This window comes from Asterias rubens, chromosome 17, assembly GCF_902459465.1.
Source record: "Asterias rubens chromosome 17, eAstRub1.3, whole genome shotgun sequence".
Taxonomy (NCBI): Eukaryota; Metazoa; Echinodermata; class Asteroidea; order Forcipulatida; family Asteriidae; genus Asterias; species Asterias rubens.
The window spans coordinates 1,622,479-1,636,708 of record NC_047078.1 but is presented as its reverse complement, the minus strand read 5'-3'; the positions used below and the strand labels follow the sequence as shown (position 1 = coordinate 1,636,708).

The window sequence follows — 14,230 nt, the reverse complement described above, 5'->3', positions numbered from 1 at the left end:
AATGCTCGCATACAGTAAAAACATTGACACATTAAAAACATTAAAAAACAGACAATTAAATGGTTATAATATACAATTACAAGTAAAACCACTAAAAAGCAATAAGAAAAATAAAAAAGACAGTGGACACATTTGGTAAAATGTCAAACACCAGTCTTCTCACTTGGTGTATCCCAACATATGCATAAAATAACAAACCTGTGAAAATTTGAAGTCTATTGGTCGTCAAAGTTGCGAGATAATATTGCAAGAAAAAACCCTTGTCCCATGAAGTTGTGTGCTTTCAGATGCTTGATTTCGCGACCTCAAAATCTAATTTTGAGGTCTCAAAAACAAATTTGTGGAAAATTACTGGGAGGGAGCCGTTTCTCACAATGTTTAATACTATCAACAGCTTCCCAATACTCGTTACCAAGTAAGTTTTTTATGCTAACAATTATTTTGAGTAATTACCAATAGTGTCCAGTGCTTTCAAACCATTGGACTTGGGACTGTGCAGTGTGCAGCCGATTTCACAAAAAGCTAGGATTAATCCTAACTCGAGTTAGGACGAGTAACCCGACTCAACTTAAGATGGGTTCAATGCGTCCTACGCCTTTGGATACGGAGTTTAAATCATCCTAAGTCCTAAGATTAATCCTAAGTTTGGTGAAATCGACGGCTGCTGGACTACCACTTACCTGGTCTAAGAGGGCATTCTGCCACACTTTAAACAGCAGCAGGAATGTGCGATCTCTCGACATGAATGAGGTAAAGAAATACTGCAGAAAAGACAACAAAATATATTTATTTATTTCTTCTTTACCCTGGGGAAACCTCTCAGTGAAACACTGTTTTTTAGAGGTGCCCAGCAACTACAAACACATTAAAAAAACGATAGTTCAATCAACAGAATCATCATTTATTACAGGTATTAAACAGGATTCGTAGAGATCAAACACAAAAATACAATAACAAAACTTTAAAAATTTAATCTGCTAAGTGAGTCGGGACGAAATAGTTAACAAACACGCACATTTTCAGCATGTGAAACACTGTCTAATGTTTTAATAGTAACAACAGAAGTCATCATGTTAAATTTGCATCGGGGAAAAAATAATATTAATTTTTGTTTTTTACCCATACACCGATGGCTGTTAGCACTGTATACTCAGTACTTTCCTGAGTCCTGTGAAAAATTATCACAGACATGTTACTAGGGTGGGATTCGAACCCACGACCCTTGCAATTCTAGAGCAGTGTCTTACCAACTAGATCACCGGGATTAACCGGTAGCTAGAGGCAGTTCGAATCCTACATGTACATGTATGTTCATTTTCCCTGAAGTAAAGGAATTAATGCATCAGTCTGTAAAGAATCTTGTCTTATTTCTAAGATGCAACAATTTTGTTCACTATGCTTCTTTACATTTGCGCTTACCAGATTTCCAAAACTAGGGTTTGGTTTTGCAACAAGGATCTTGGTGCTAAGTGGCTTTACCTTTTCATTATCTGCAGCTACTTGTATTGCATTGGGAATCAGTCGTATGGTCCGTTCCTTTGTGATCGCTGTAATTGCTTTCAGTTTGATGGTGAGCTAGAAAAGAAAGAAAAGATCTCAAATTATTCACATAAATACATTTATTAAAGGCAGTGGACACTATTGTTAATTACTCAAAATAATTATTAGCATAAAATCTTACTTGGTAACGAGTAATGGGGGAGAGGTTGATGGTATAAAACATTGTGAGAAACAACTCCCTCTGAAGTGGAGTAGTTTTCGAGTAGTTTTGATTTTGAGACCTCAAGTTTTGAATTTTAGGTCCTGAAATCAAGCATCTGAAAGCACACAACTTCTTGTGATAAGGGTGTTTTGTTCTTTCATAGTTATCTCGCAACTCCAAAGACCAATCAAGCTCAAATTTTTACAGGTTTGTTATTTTATGCATATGTTGAGATACAGCAAGTGAGAACACTGGTCTTTGACAATTACCAATAGTGTCCACTGGCTATAAAGGCAAAGTTTACCTCTGGCTTTTGTTTGCAGGCGACACTATTGGTAATTACTCAAAGTAATTATTAGCATAAAAACTTACTTTTTAACGATCTAAGGAGAGCTGTTGATAGTATAACATCAAAGTCTTTTATTGTATCAAACATTTTGAGAAATGTCTCTCTCTGAAGTAGCGTAGTTTTAAAGAAAGAGGTAATTTCTCACTAAACTATTTGAATTTGATTTCGAGACCTCAAAAATTGATTTTGAGGTCTCGACATCAAGCATTTGAAAGCACACAACTTTTGCGACAAGGGCGTTTTTCTTCCATTATTCTTTCGCAACTTCGACAACCAATTGTACTAAAATTTTGAGAAGACTGGTCTTTGACATTTACTAATAGTGCCCAGTGTCTTTAGTACAAATTCATAATTCTTGTTTTAAAAAAAAAAACATCAATTCCTGACCAGCGTCTCCCACTTAAAGATGTTAGCGTAGAAGCAGAGCCAGTTCTCAGTGACGTACATCCGCCCTTGAACAAGGATATCCTTCTGCAAGGCGCATGAGTAATCTAGAAACAGGGAGAAAGAAAAATAGATAACCAAACAACCAAATTACAAGGGTTTGCTGAAACACTTTGGTTTTCACGTCAGCACGAGGAGGCAGGATAAAGGCAGGGGAAAGATTTCCATATCCTGCCACCACGTTTTCACTAAAAAAGAATTCCAAAAGTAATATCTCAATGAGTAAATTAGATAACTAATTTATTCCATAACAAATGTAAAAATAGTGATGGCAGGAAACATATATTTTTTTCTGACCAGTCTACCATAAAATTGATTGAAAAAAAATCAATCAGTAAAGTTCAGCAATTCATGGGTACATGAACATGTAGTTTGGGACTTTAAGATAATTCCCACTATCTGGACAAACATTCAACAGCTTCAAAAAAGTAGCATCTTAAATGCCCTAAATATAGAAAATAAACAAATGCTGCTTTTAAAACAAACTGAAACAATTGGGGTCGAGTGGCAGCGCTGCAGACAGTGAGAACCACAAGCTATAACCTTATCCCCTTTTTACACTGTGAGAATGGCCTCGCCTTGGAAAACCACAGAGGGCGCTCTGCGTAAAAGCTGGAACCATCAGACCCGACCCACCACAGTAAGTGTCTATCAACGCCCAACTTGTGTGTAGCGTGTGCGGCACACTGCAGCCATATCTGAATTGCCGGCTCAACTTGTGTGTAGCATGTGTGGCACACTGCAGCCATATCTGAATTGGCGAATTGCCGGCTCAACTTGTGTGTAGCGTGTGTGGCACACTGCAGCCATATCTGAATTGCCGGCTCAACTTGTGTGTAGCGTGTGTGGCACACTGCAGCCATATCTGAATTGCCGGCTCAACTTGTGTGTAGCGTGTGTGGCACACTGCAGCCATATCTGAATTGGCGGCTCAACTTGTGTGTAGCGTGTGCGGCACACTGCAGCCATATCTGAATTGCCGGCTCAACTTGTGTGTAGCGTGTGTGGCACACTGCAGCCATATCTGAATTGGCGGCTCAACTTGTGTGTAGCGTGTGCGACACACTGCAGCCATATCTGAATTGCCGGCTCAACTTGTGTGTAGCGTGTGTGGCACACTGCAGCCATATCTGAATTGGCGGCTCAACTTGTGTGTAGCGTGTGTGGCACACTGCAGCCATATCTGAATTGCCGGCTCAACTTGTGTGTAGCGTGTGTGGCACACTGCAGCCATATCTGAATTGGCGGCTCAACTTGTGTGTAGCGTGTGTGGCACACTGCAGCCATATCTGAATTGGCCCCCAACTTGTGTGTAGCGTGTGTGGCACACTGCAGCCATATCTGAATTGGCGGCTCAACTTGTGTGTAGCGTGTGTGGCACACTGCAGCCATATCTGAATTGGCCCCCAACTTGTGTGTAGCGTGTGTGGCACACTGCAGCCATATCTGAATTGGCGGCTCAACTTGTGTGTAGCGTGTGTGGCACACTGCAGCCATATCTGAATTGGCCCCCAACTTGTGTGTAGCGTGTGTGGCACACTGCAGCCATATCTGAATTGGCGGCTCAACTTGTGTGTAGCGTGTGTGGCACACTGCAGCCATATCTGAATTGGCCCCCAACTTGTGTGTAGCGTGTGTGGCACACTGCAGCCATATCTGAATGCATGAAGACGCAGTGATCTAGCCTTAGTCATAGTTGCCAATTCAGACATGGCTTGATTCTTTCACTCACCTGCTATGAGCTTTTCACTGTCATGTATATTCTTGAAGTACTTTCTGAACTCGTCCGTTTTTGTTTTATATGAGGATGATAAAACCTGTCGAAAGGATACATCCAAATTTATTGATTAGAACACAGAAGCTGTTTTAGACTCCTGGCCAGATTCCAGTCCTATTGGACCAGTAACCCACAAACAAACAATTACAGCCAAGCCAGGGTTCACCATACTACCCACTGGTCCATTGGCTGGAATCCGGTAGCCCCACCACGCCTGAGCCTCACAAACAATTAAGTACAGCCAAGCCAGGTTTCACAGTCCTACCCACTGGTCCATTGGCCATAGTCCAGTAGTTTTAGCTTTGGGCCAGGAACCCACAGTCAACAAGTCCAGTCATCGATTGACATACCAACTGGCCCACTTGCTAAGTCCAGTAGTTTACCCTATTATGGCAAGTCCCCCAGATCTGAAAGGTCTGGTAAGGGATTGAAGTAACAACTGGACCACTGGCCAGAGTCAAGAAATTATTGCATTGGGCCAGGAACCTACAACCAAACACACCAACTGTATTCCACAGTGGTTAGACTGCAGGACTGGTGATCACAAGATTGTGGGCTTGAACCCTACCAAGCTAACCACTGATTTCACAGTGACTAGAATACATGAATGTTTTAGGAACTGAATTACCTGAGTCTGGGGTGGATTTCACAAAGGTAGTCCTAACCTAGGACTAGTCCTAGACAATGCTAAGAGATAGGACTGGTCCTAAGTTAGGACCAGTAACTCATCCTAACTTAGGACTGGTCCTATCTCTTAGCATTGCCTAGGACTAGTCCTAAGTTAGGACTACCTTTGTGAAATCCACCCCAGGTAACTTTATCAGTAGCCCCAAAATCAAACGTTTTCTCATTGATTCAACCCAAACAACACAAAGTTTTACCTGTTTATTTTGTTATCCCTTTCCCCTGTGTAAATGTATATTTTGCATATGTACCTTTTAGAAATAAATAATAATACAAATTTGAAGTCTTATATACAGTAGCGCACGTATCTACCAAACAAGGTACTCAAGGCGCTGAGTGTATACAAACTTTCACAAAGATAGGTTATTGCAGTGATGAATTCTGAGACCAAAATATGCAGCACCTTATAAGGGTTTACAAGGTGCTTCGCACAACACATGGGACCAACAGCTTTACGTCCCATCTGAAGGACGAAGCAATGGTTAAGTTTCTTGCTTACATGTAAGGACACAAGTGTCACGGCTGGGGATTCGAACCCACACTCTGCTGATCAGAAACACCAGAGTTGAATTCAGTGCTCTTAACCGCTCGGCCACGACACTTCCAAAAACTTTACTAAATGTCTTCATTGGCGGACTGAACCTTTATGAAGTTATCATTACCTCCTCAGTCTCAGTCTTGCCTTCTCAAATCTTTTTTATATCTCTTTTGTGTGTATATTTAATGAACTTGTGGAGAAAAAAAAAAAATAACAATCACAACCGAACAAATATCACTTACGCTATACCACGGCGATGATGATTTTTTCCTCTTGCCGGATCGGATGGACTTATCATCTTTAAAGAGGAGCATGGATCTATCGGTGGGTGAGCTGACGGACGATCCCGACGTCTCGAAGCCATGATGGGAGGAAGACTCCTCAAGCTGGGGTAGGGCGTTGGGGAAGGATTGGGAGGGAGATGGAAGATTCGGTGTCGAGCCACTATAGAAAAGAAATTTAAAAACATTGCTGGTCGATTTTTTTTTTCACAAAATTTGCGAGAGACTATCAATGACATCCATGTACATGTACATTTACAATGTACATGTAAGGGTAAAACCAAATCAAAATTTTGTATCCCTGATGCAAAAATTATCATCTAGATGAAAAGAATATTAAAGACACTGGACACTATTGGTATTTGTCAAAGACCAGTCTTCTGACTTCGTGTATCTTAGTAATTACCAATAGTGTCCAGTGCCTATAAAATATTGTTTACTAACAACAACCTTTTTTTTCTTACATTTTGGAGGGCAACCCAATAACTTACTTGGTCAGCACATCCAAGTCACTTTCGCTGTCAATCCCGCTGCCTTCTTTAGACACGGATCCACTACTCCGACGATTTTTATGTGGTTTTAAAGATCTGAAGGTTCAAACACATGTAGACACACTTGTTAGCAATGTTAATATTAACAGGTTAATGTTGAGTTTAATACAACGTACACCGTCCTCAGATTTTGCTTGTGTATTACCGAGTGCTTACTGGCACACGCCACGCTTATGCGTAAACAGCTACTTGAGCGGAATGTTTTTAACGGAAACGCTATTTTAACGTGTTTTAAATACGTCTGTTCACCATTTTAATGTAATTTTGATATGTGTACACTTCTGAGTTTTTCGTAATTATCGATTAAAAAATCAGGCTCCAACCTCAATATTGAAAAACTAAAAACACTTGACGTTGACGGTGCGCATCAAAAAGACAATGCTTTGGTGTCATGTCTTGGAATTTTCTTTGTTATACCTCTTCGTTGCAACAATTGTTTATGTCAGCATTTTGTTCTTCCTGAATTTTACCTTGTCTTCCCTGAAGTTTCTTTGACCGAAGGGAATTTGGCTGGTCCCTTCAAAAACAGAGTAGAGGGTCTGGCCCTATTAACAGAACATTACAGAATTGGTAAGAAAAAAATGGTGAAGATCACAGATTCACATGGGCTAACGATGATGATGGTAGAAAACATCCCTTAAAATGTCAAATTTGATAAGAAATAAATAATCTAATTTCGCGTTTCGAGTTTATCGCTCATCAGCGCGCGTTTTGTTCTTTTTGTTTTGGCATCGATATCATATGCAAAGAGTGTCATTGGTTTTCACTTTTTTTTTTCTCGAGACCCAAATGGCCGATCAATCTCAAACTTCTACAGGCTTGTCCATTTATGTACGTGGGTTACTTTAAGTGCAGGCCTGTATGCTTTGTTTTTGAAAGGGCAAGGGCACCAAGGAACTTTTCCTTTGTAGAGGGCACCCTATGAGGAAATTATTTATTTCTATTGTGAGCATTTCAAGGGCACCGAGGCAATGAATACAGGGCGTGGAGGCAATTGCCTTTGTTGCCTCCGTGAACGATCAGGCCTGAAAGTGCTTAAACTGCCAGCAAAAACCAATTCTGTAATGTTCCTTTAACACAAGCAAAGAGGGTTAGACTTTTATCAAACAATACAAACATCATTCCAATAAAATCGTTTTTATCTGTAATCTGTGCATTACTTCCTGAGGTTTAAGGGGGGAGTGTCGTCATGGGGTCAATTTCATAAAGCTGCTTAGCAGAAAACTCTGCTCAGCAAATTTCTTTGCTAAACAAGAAATGAGCTGGGTACCAGTCACAGCAATGGTAACTGTATGGTATTTTGGCTAGTAACCTTTTTTTTTCTAAGCAAGGGTTTTCTGTGTGCAGCAACTGTTAGTGCCTACATGTTTTTGAAATTGGCCCCCGGTCTTAATGTATGGCTGTGTATAAACATGGAATAATGAACACTTTCCCAGTCATGCTAGCCACTGCACATGTGCACACACGCATAAGCAACCCCATCGTATTACCATAGCCATGGTGCTCTTTTTGAGGTGTTGGCCAGCGCGCGCACCCGCAGTAACTGGGTTGAGAGTTCATTATTTGATATAAAGGGTGTAATAAAAAATATACGATTCTGGGGGGAAAGTTTATGCGTATGGATAGCTTATGGACTCGACTTTCATAATGTATGACACCAAAAAGTCTGTAAATAATTCTTGCTTGGGTGAGCACTGCTTACTTGTGTAAAGGGTATGACAATTAGGTTGCGCAGGAATTAGCCATCCAATTTGTGAGAGGTACATGTAGAGCCCTTTTCACACGGCCAAAATGTAGCCAGGGTCCCTTGCTACAAAATTTACGAGCGTGGATTGTTTATTTATTATCACCAAGCGTGACTGATTTTGTGAGCTTTCCCACTGCAAACTTAAAAACTAACAACCCTTGTGCGACATGAGAATGATATGACGAAGTGGTAATCCTGATCACCATAGTTGGACAAGATAGCACCCAAAATAGCATGCGCTATATGGGCTTTTTCACCTATGCACTGTTCAATAAACAAGAGTTCCTTTCACACGATTATGTAGCCCACGTCCTTGGTCAAAACTTCCGCTAGTGTAAGATTTTGTCGTAGGTCCAGACCTCCGACAAAATGTAGCAGTGTTGGACAAGATTTGACAAGGGACCCTGGACACTTCAAAAATTATTGTCCTTTCACACGAGGTGCATTTTGTAAAATCTTACAACCATGCTACAATTTAGCAAGTGACCCTCGTGTGAAAGGGGCTTAAGTCCTTATTCTTCAGTGAGCAGTGCTCAACCAAGCATAAATTATTTACAGACTTTTTGGGTGTCATATGAAAGTTGAGTCCATAAGCTTTCCAAACATCTAAACCCTTTTCCCCAGAATCATATATTTTTTATTCGGCAGCCATTTCAAAAGTGTTTAGTTTGTTTGAGACACACGGTACAGCCACAGGCCTCCTTTGATCATGATGACAGTACTTCCCCTATAAGAATTTCCAAAGACTAAGATTGTTGGAGAAAAAGTTTGCGTTATCTTGTGAAACTGAACCCTGAAAGATTTGTTTTTTCCTTATCTGATTACTTAGAACAATGTTACAAAAGGTTGCACAAATAATATGAATTATACATTGAATGCTGATATGCAGATTATAAATATTTCTATAACAACTTTTTCATTCAGTCTCCTGACGATGACTAGAACATTAGCTACTTGTAGTCGAAACGTTGAGACCAATTTAAGAGCTCACTCCGCGGTAGTGCAGTTTAACATGGAGCAATAAGTTTAATAACAATCCTTCCACATTGTAATAAGCTTTAGTAGTAGTCCGGCCAGCTAGTTTTCGGTAGTAGAAAATAGAAACTTTAATTGTGTTGAATACTCTGTGAGAGTGTTTTTCCTGTTATCAGATCATGAATGTACTAATAAGTGTATGTATCATTCGCGGGAAAGTATCGTTCAACCGAGTCCCACAAACATCGTTTGTATTGTGACCATTTCTATTTCAAACAAAAATATTTATTGACCTTTGGATTGAAAAATACTTGTAATGTCATGTATGCAGATTATAAATGTTTCATTCATTCTCCTGACGATGGCTAGAGCAAGCTAGTCGAAACGTTGAGACCAATTCAAGAACTGACTCCGCGATAGTGCAGTTAATCACGATCCTAAAGCTAAAGTAGAGAAGTAGTCCGAGCCAATTTTCTTTACCATCCGCCCGGGCAGTAGAGCCATTATACACTTTCGGTACAGAAAAAAAATAAAAAATTCACAGATTTACAAATAATTTACAGGGTTTACAGAAGGTAACGGTGGAAGACTTCTCTTGAAATATTGTTCCATTAAATGCTTTACTTTTTGAGAAAACATTAAAACAATATAAATTCTCGTTAGCGAGAATTACGGATTTATTTTAAACACATGTCATGACACGGCGAAACGCGCGGAAACAAGAATGGGTTTTCCCGTTATTTTCTCCCGACTCCGATGACCGATTGAACCTAAATTTTTACAGGTTTGTTATTTTATATGTAAGTTGTGATACAAGAAGTGTGGGACTTGGACAATACTGTTTACTAAAAGTGTAAAATGGCTTTAAAAAGCAGTGACAGGTTTTTTTCAAAATTGTTAAGTCTCCCGAATCCGATAAATCTACTCCACGGTAGTAGAATATATAATTTTTAAATATGTTGAAATACTCTGCGAGAGCGTTTTTCTGGTTATCAGATCATGAATGTATCATTCGCGGGAAAGTATTGTTCAACCGCGTCCCACAAACATCATATAATAATTGTGACCATTTCTACTTCAAACATAAATATTTATAGACCTACATGTATCTTGTGTGTATAGTTGACGACTAACACAATGTAATTCAATGGATTTGTAACAGAAATTCATTTGTTATCATAAACAGCAGGGGGCAACAACATTTTGTTTGGTGAACTGGAACCTTAATACCCCTTTCAAACAAACAATAGATATTTTGAATGTGTTTTTACAGTACATACAGTACATCATAAAAATATGTTGACAGAAAGCAGTTAACCGACTTTGGGGGGTGGGAAATCAATCAACCAAGTTTGTTGCCTATTGTTCTCTACACGATTCCAAAGCGAAAAAAACATTTGCAAGAATAGCATGGCTAGCAACAAATGATGTATATTGTATAATACTTAAACATGTTTTAACATGTCCCTGAAAATAGTGGGAAAACCACGCACAAATTTCAGCAATAATTTTGGTTGTAATCACCAAGAATATCACGTTGTTTTTTAAGGTTTTCAGTCACAGTTTTCTCAAAGTGTGACTTTATTTCAGAGGAAAATATTTCAAAAGATAAAAATGGGTCCCGAATGAACTTTGTAACAACAAAAATCTGTTTTTGTTTTTGGGGGTTTTCAGTCTCATTTTTTTTTTTTTTAGTTTTCAGTTACAGTTTCGTTTACAGTATGACTTCATTTCAGAGGGGAACAATTCAAGGGATAAAAATGGTTCTCGAATGAACTATCTTAGCTTTTTTTTTTTTTTTTTCAGTCGCAGTTTCTTTCAAAGTATGGCTTCATTTTAGAGAGAAATTGTTCACAGAATAAAAATGGTTCTTAATGAACTTCATAATCAGGAAGCTTTCAAACTGAAATAAAACAATGATATTTTGTATCCTTACCTAATCCTGTATAGTACCTTTAAATGCATTGATTGATTAATATATATATTATGCTAGGCATGCTAGGTCCAGCTGTATTTGCCACAAATGTTTTTATGAATATTAGGAAGCTTTCCGGCATGAATATTTATAAGTGTCCATCATGTCTGTCTGCTCAGGAGGCATCTATTCAGCATTAATGTGCTTGAATATTCATGAGTGTCTGTCTGCTCAGGTACATGTACATGTAGCATAATATTCAAATTTATTGGAATGAATATGCATGAGTGTCTGTCTGTCTGTTCAGGAGGCATCTATTCAGCATTAATGGGCTTGAATATTCATGAGTGTCTGTCTGCTCAGGTAGCATACATGTATATTCAAAGGTATTGGAATGAATATGCATGAGTGTATGTTAATGCTCATGTAACTCTTACCCAACATTGATTGAGATGAATATTTATAAGCAGAGTGGTTCAACCCTTCTAATGAACAGCTGTTTTCAAGGGGAAGGTGAAACTGTTGCCAGTAAAATGCAATGAATAGGAAAGGGGAGAGTGGGCATACATGTACCCCTGAAATTTGTCCTTCTGTCTTTGATTATCATGAACATTTATAAGCAGTGTTGCAACCTCTTCTTATGAACAACTGCCCCTCAGGCAAACTGTTGCAAGTAGGCACTCGACACGCCCCCTTAAATCTGTCCTTCTGGATAAGTGTTTTATTTGAGATTGATTAATTCACCTTCGAAACTACTTCCCTCACACAGTCTCAAGTATGCGTCCCTGTGGAAGGCGTCTTATTGTTCTTCCCCTTGGTCCTTGTACTAAACAATCTCCTCAAGATGTTTAAACAAAATTCCTTGTGGGGCATCCTAGTCTTTAGAATTCTGCTATGGAGATCTTTTAGTTTTGCTTTTGGCTTTGCTCTTGGTCTCCATAAGGTATATGAAGGGGAACAAATTGAATAAAAAAAAAAAAAAAAACAATGGGAGACTTTCTGGGACGATAGAGGGCAGCAGACTTACCGGGTAAATCCATTGTTCTCAGAATTATGCGCATGTTCAGAACTACGTAAACAATAGACCTTATCGCAAATACCAATGCGCAAGCGCAGACTCTTGAATGAGGTGCATTGTGGGATAGATATGGATCAAATTTGGATACCAGCTAGACCACAATGCACCTAATTCCAAGCTTTACGCGCGCGCCCCAGTATTTGCGAAAAGGTCTATGGAAATTTACCCGGTATGTCTGCTGCCACCTAGCGTTGGAAAGTCTCCTATTGTATGCTGACCAGAACAAGGTTCTTGTCACATTCTTAAAGGAACACGTTGCCTTGGATCGGACGAGTTGGTCTATGAAAAGCGTTTGTAACCGTTTGTTATGAAATGCATATGGTTAGAAAGATGTTTTAAAAGTAGAGTATAATGAATCACACAAGTATCACTCAAAATTGCACGGTTTTCATTTTACGTCGCGAACTAACACGGTCGACCATTTTTGTCGACGAGGTAAAACGAAAACCACGCAATTTCATGGCACACATGTATTTGTGTAGATCATTGTATTCTACTTTAACAACATCTTTCTAACCATATCGATTTTATAACAAACGGTTACAGGACGCTTTTCAAAGACCAACTCGACCGATCCAAGGCAATGTGTTCCTTTAATTTGTGACTGTATCCTACTCATTTCTGCTAAGAAGAAAATTGCTAACAAATATTTTCTGCGGGGCGCAAATAATAAATAGTATTTGGTTCCCTGTTCAAAAATTACCCCAGGCTCAAAGGCTTTCCCATTAGAAAATGCCCTCTGCAAAATCTACCCCCCCCCCCCCCAGATGACAATCCAAACCAGCAGCTGATTTTCCATTTCTGAGTTAATAAAAAACCAGCAATTAACAAACAGATTCTAGTTCAAACCAATCACTAAGCTAGCTCGAATCAGCCCAGTCTTTCAAATTCAGAATTGATAAAATTATTTTGAACTATAGCTGTAGTTAAAGGAACACGTTGCCTTGGATTGGACGAGTTGGTCTATAAAAAGCGTTTGTAACCGTTTTTGATAAAATGCATATGGTTGGAATGATGTTTTAAAAGTAGAGTACAATGATCCACACAAATTTGCCTCGAAAATGTGTGGTTTTCCTTTTACTGTGCGAACTAACACGGTCGGCCATTTATGGGAGTCAAAAATTTGACTCCCATAAATGGCCGACAAGGTAAAAAGAAAATCGTGCAATTTAGAGGCATGTTTGTGTGGATCATTGTATTCTACTTTTACAACATCTTTCTACCCATTGCCCATATGCATTTTATAACAAACGGTTACAAACACTTTTCAAAGACCAACTCGACCGATCCAAGGCAACGTGTTCCTTTAACTCCATGTACATGTACTAAGGTAAAAAAAAAATATAATAAAATAAATAAAAACTCAAACACTGACCCAAAATCAACAAGGCGCAAAATTTCAATAAGATTTCACCCAAGCATGCAAATTTGCTCAGTACACAGACAAAACACGACGTGGAAAATGTTAATTCAAAAAAGGAAATTGTAAGTACTGTTAACACATGCAGTTATTAATAGGAAAATTCAGTGAGAAACACAATGGTTGATTTGTGTACAGCTGTTTGGCACGCTAAAGTCAAAGTATACCTTTTGGTTTTTTTGAACCGTTCAATTGTTTTCAGCCTCTGTAAACATGTATCTACATAAAATACAATTAAACGAACCTGTGACAATTTCAGGGTGGTAAAATTTTTGAGACAATCACCGAAAAACTGGAGCAGTTATTTCCAAGCAAAAAGAAATCCACAAACGTTTCATAACAATTTCTTTTTAACTGAGCGACTACTTATTTGTTAGGTGTTTTGTCATTCAACATCTACCCTTATAATCATGATTTATTTGGTTCCAGAAAAATACGACGAACTTTTCAAAATTGCCAAAAAAAAGAGGCCTCTTCCAAATCCGACAGTGCATCTTTAAAATTGATTAAAATTAACAAAAACGAGCATATGGCAAACAGACCTACGTCAAAGAGACAGGCTAGTTAAAACATTATCATTAAAGTGGAGCTCCAAGGTCAAAATTAACTAAGCGATGCACTCATTTTCCAATTGATATAGACCTTTTGAAAGTGGGTGAACAAAAAGAATGCACTAATCTCACGTTAAAATTGTGTAAAATGTAATTTTATTTTATTCTCTTTCAGAACAAAATTTGAAACATCATCGAATACCAAAACCAGATGGGTT

At 38.7% G+C, this 14,230-nt stretch overlaps 1 protein-coding gene across 4 annotated transcripts in view; it reads right to left on the bottom strand.

Moving 5' to 3' along the window:
- LOC117301388 (protein Aster-B-like) overlaps nt 1-14,230 on the bottom strand; it is a 44,103-nt gene that overhangs the window by 13,911 nt on the left and 15,962 nt on the right. For 2 of the 4 annotated variants that reach the window (XM_033785335.1, XM_033785338.1), the window contains exons 4-10: nt 6,797-6,871; nt 6,267-6,362; nt 5,737-5,938; nt 4,228-4,312; nt 2,439-2,542; nt 1,480-1,575; nt 681-761 (exon numbers count right to left, since the gene is read on the bottom strand). In XM_033785335.1, the coding sequence (XP_033641226.1) occupies nt 681-761; nt 1,480-1,575; nt 2,439-2,542; nt 4,228-4,312; nt 5,737-5,938; nt 6,267-6,362; nt 6,797-6,871 (739 nt within the window). The remainder of the gene's footprint in view (nt 1-680; nt 762-1,479; nt 1,576-2,438; nt 2,543-4,227; nt 4,313-5,736; nt 5,939-6,266; nt 6,363-6,796; nt 6,872-14,230) is intronic. The other 2 variants (XM_033785336.1, XM_033785337.1) reach the window with 1 other exon arrangement.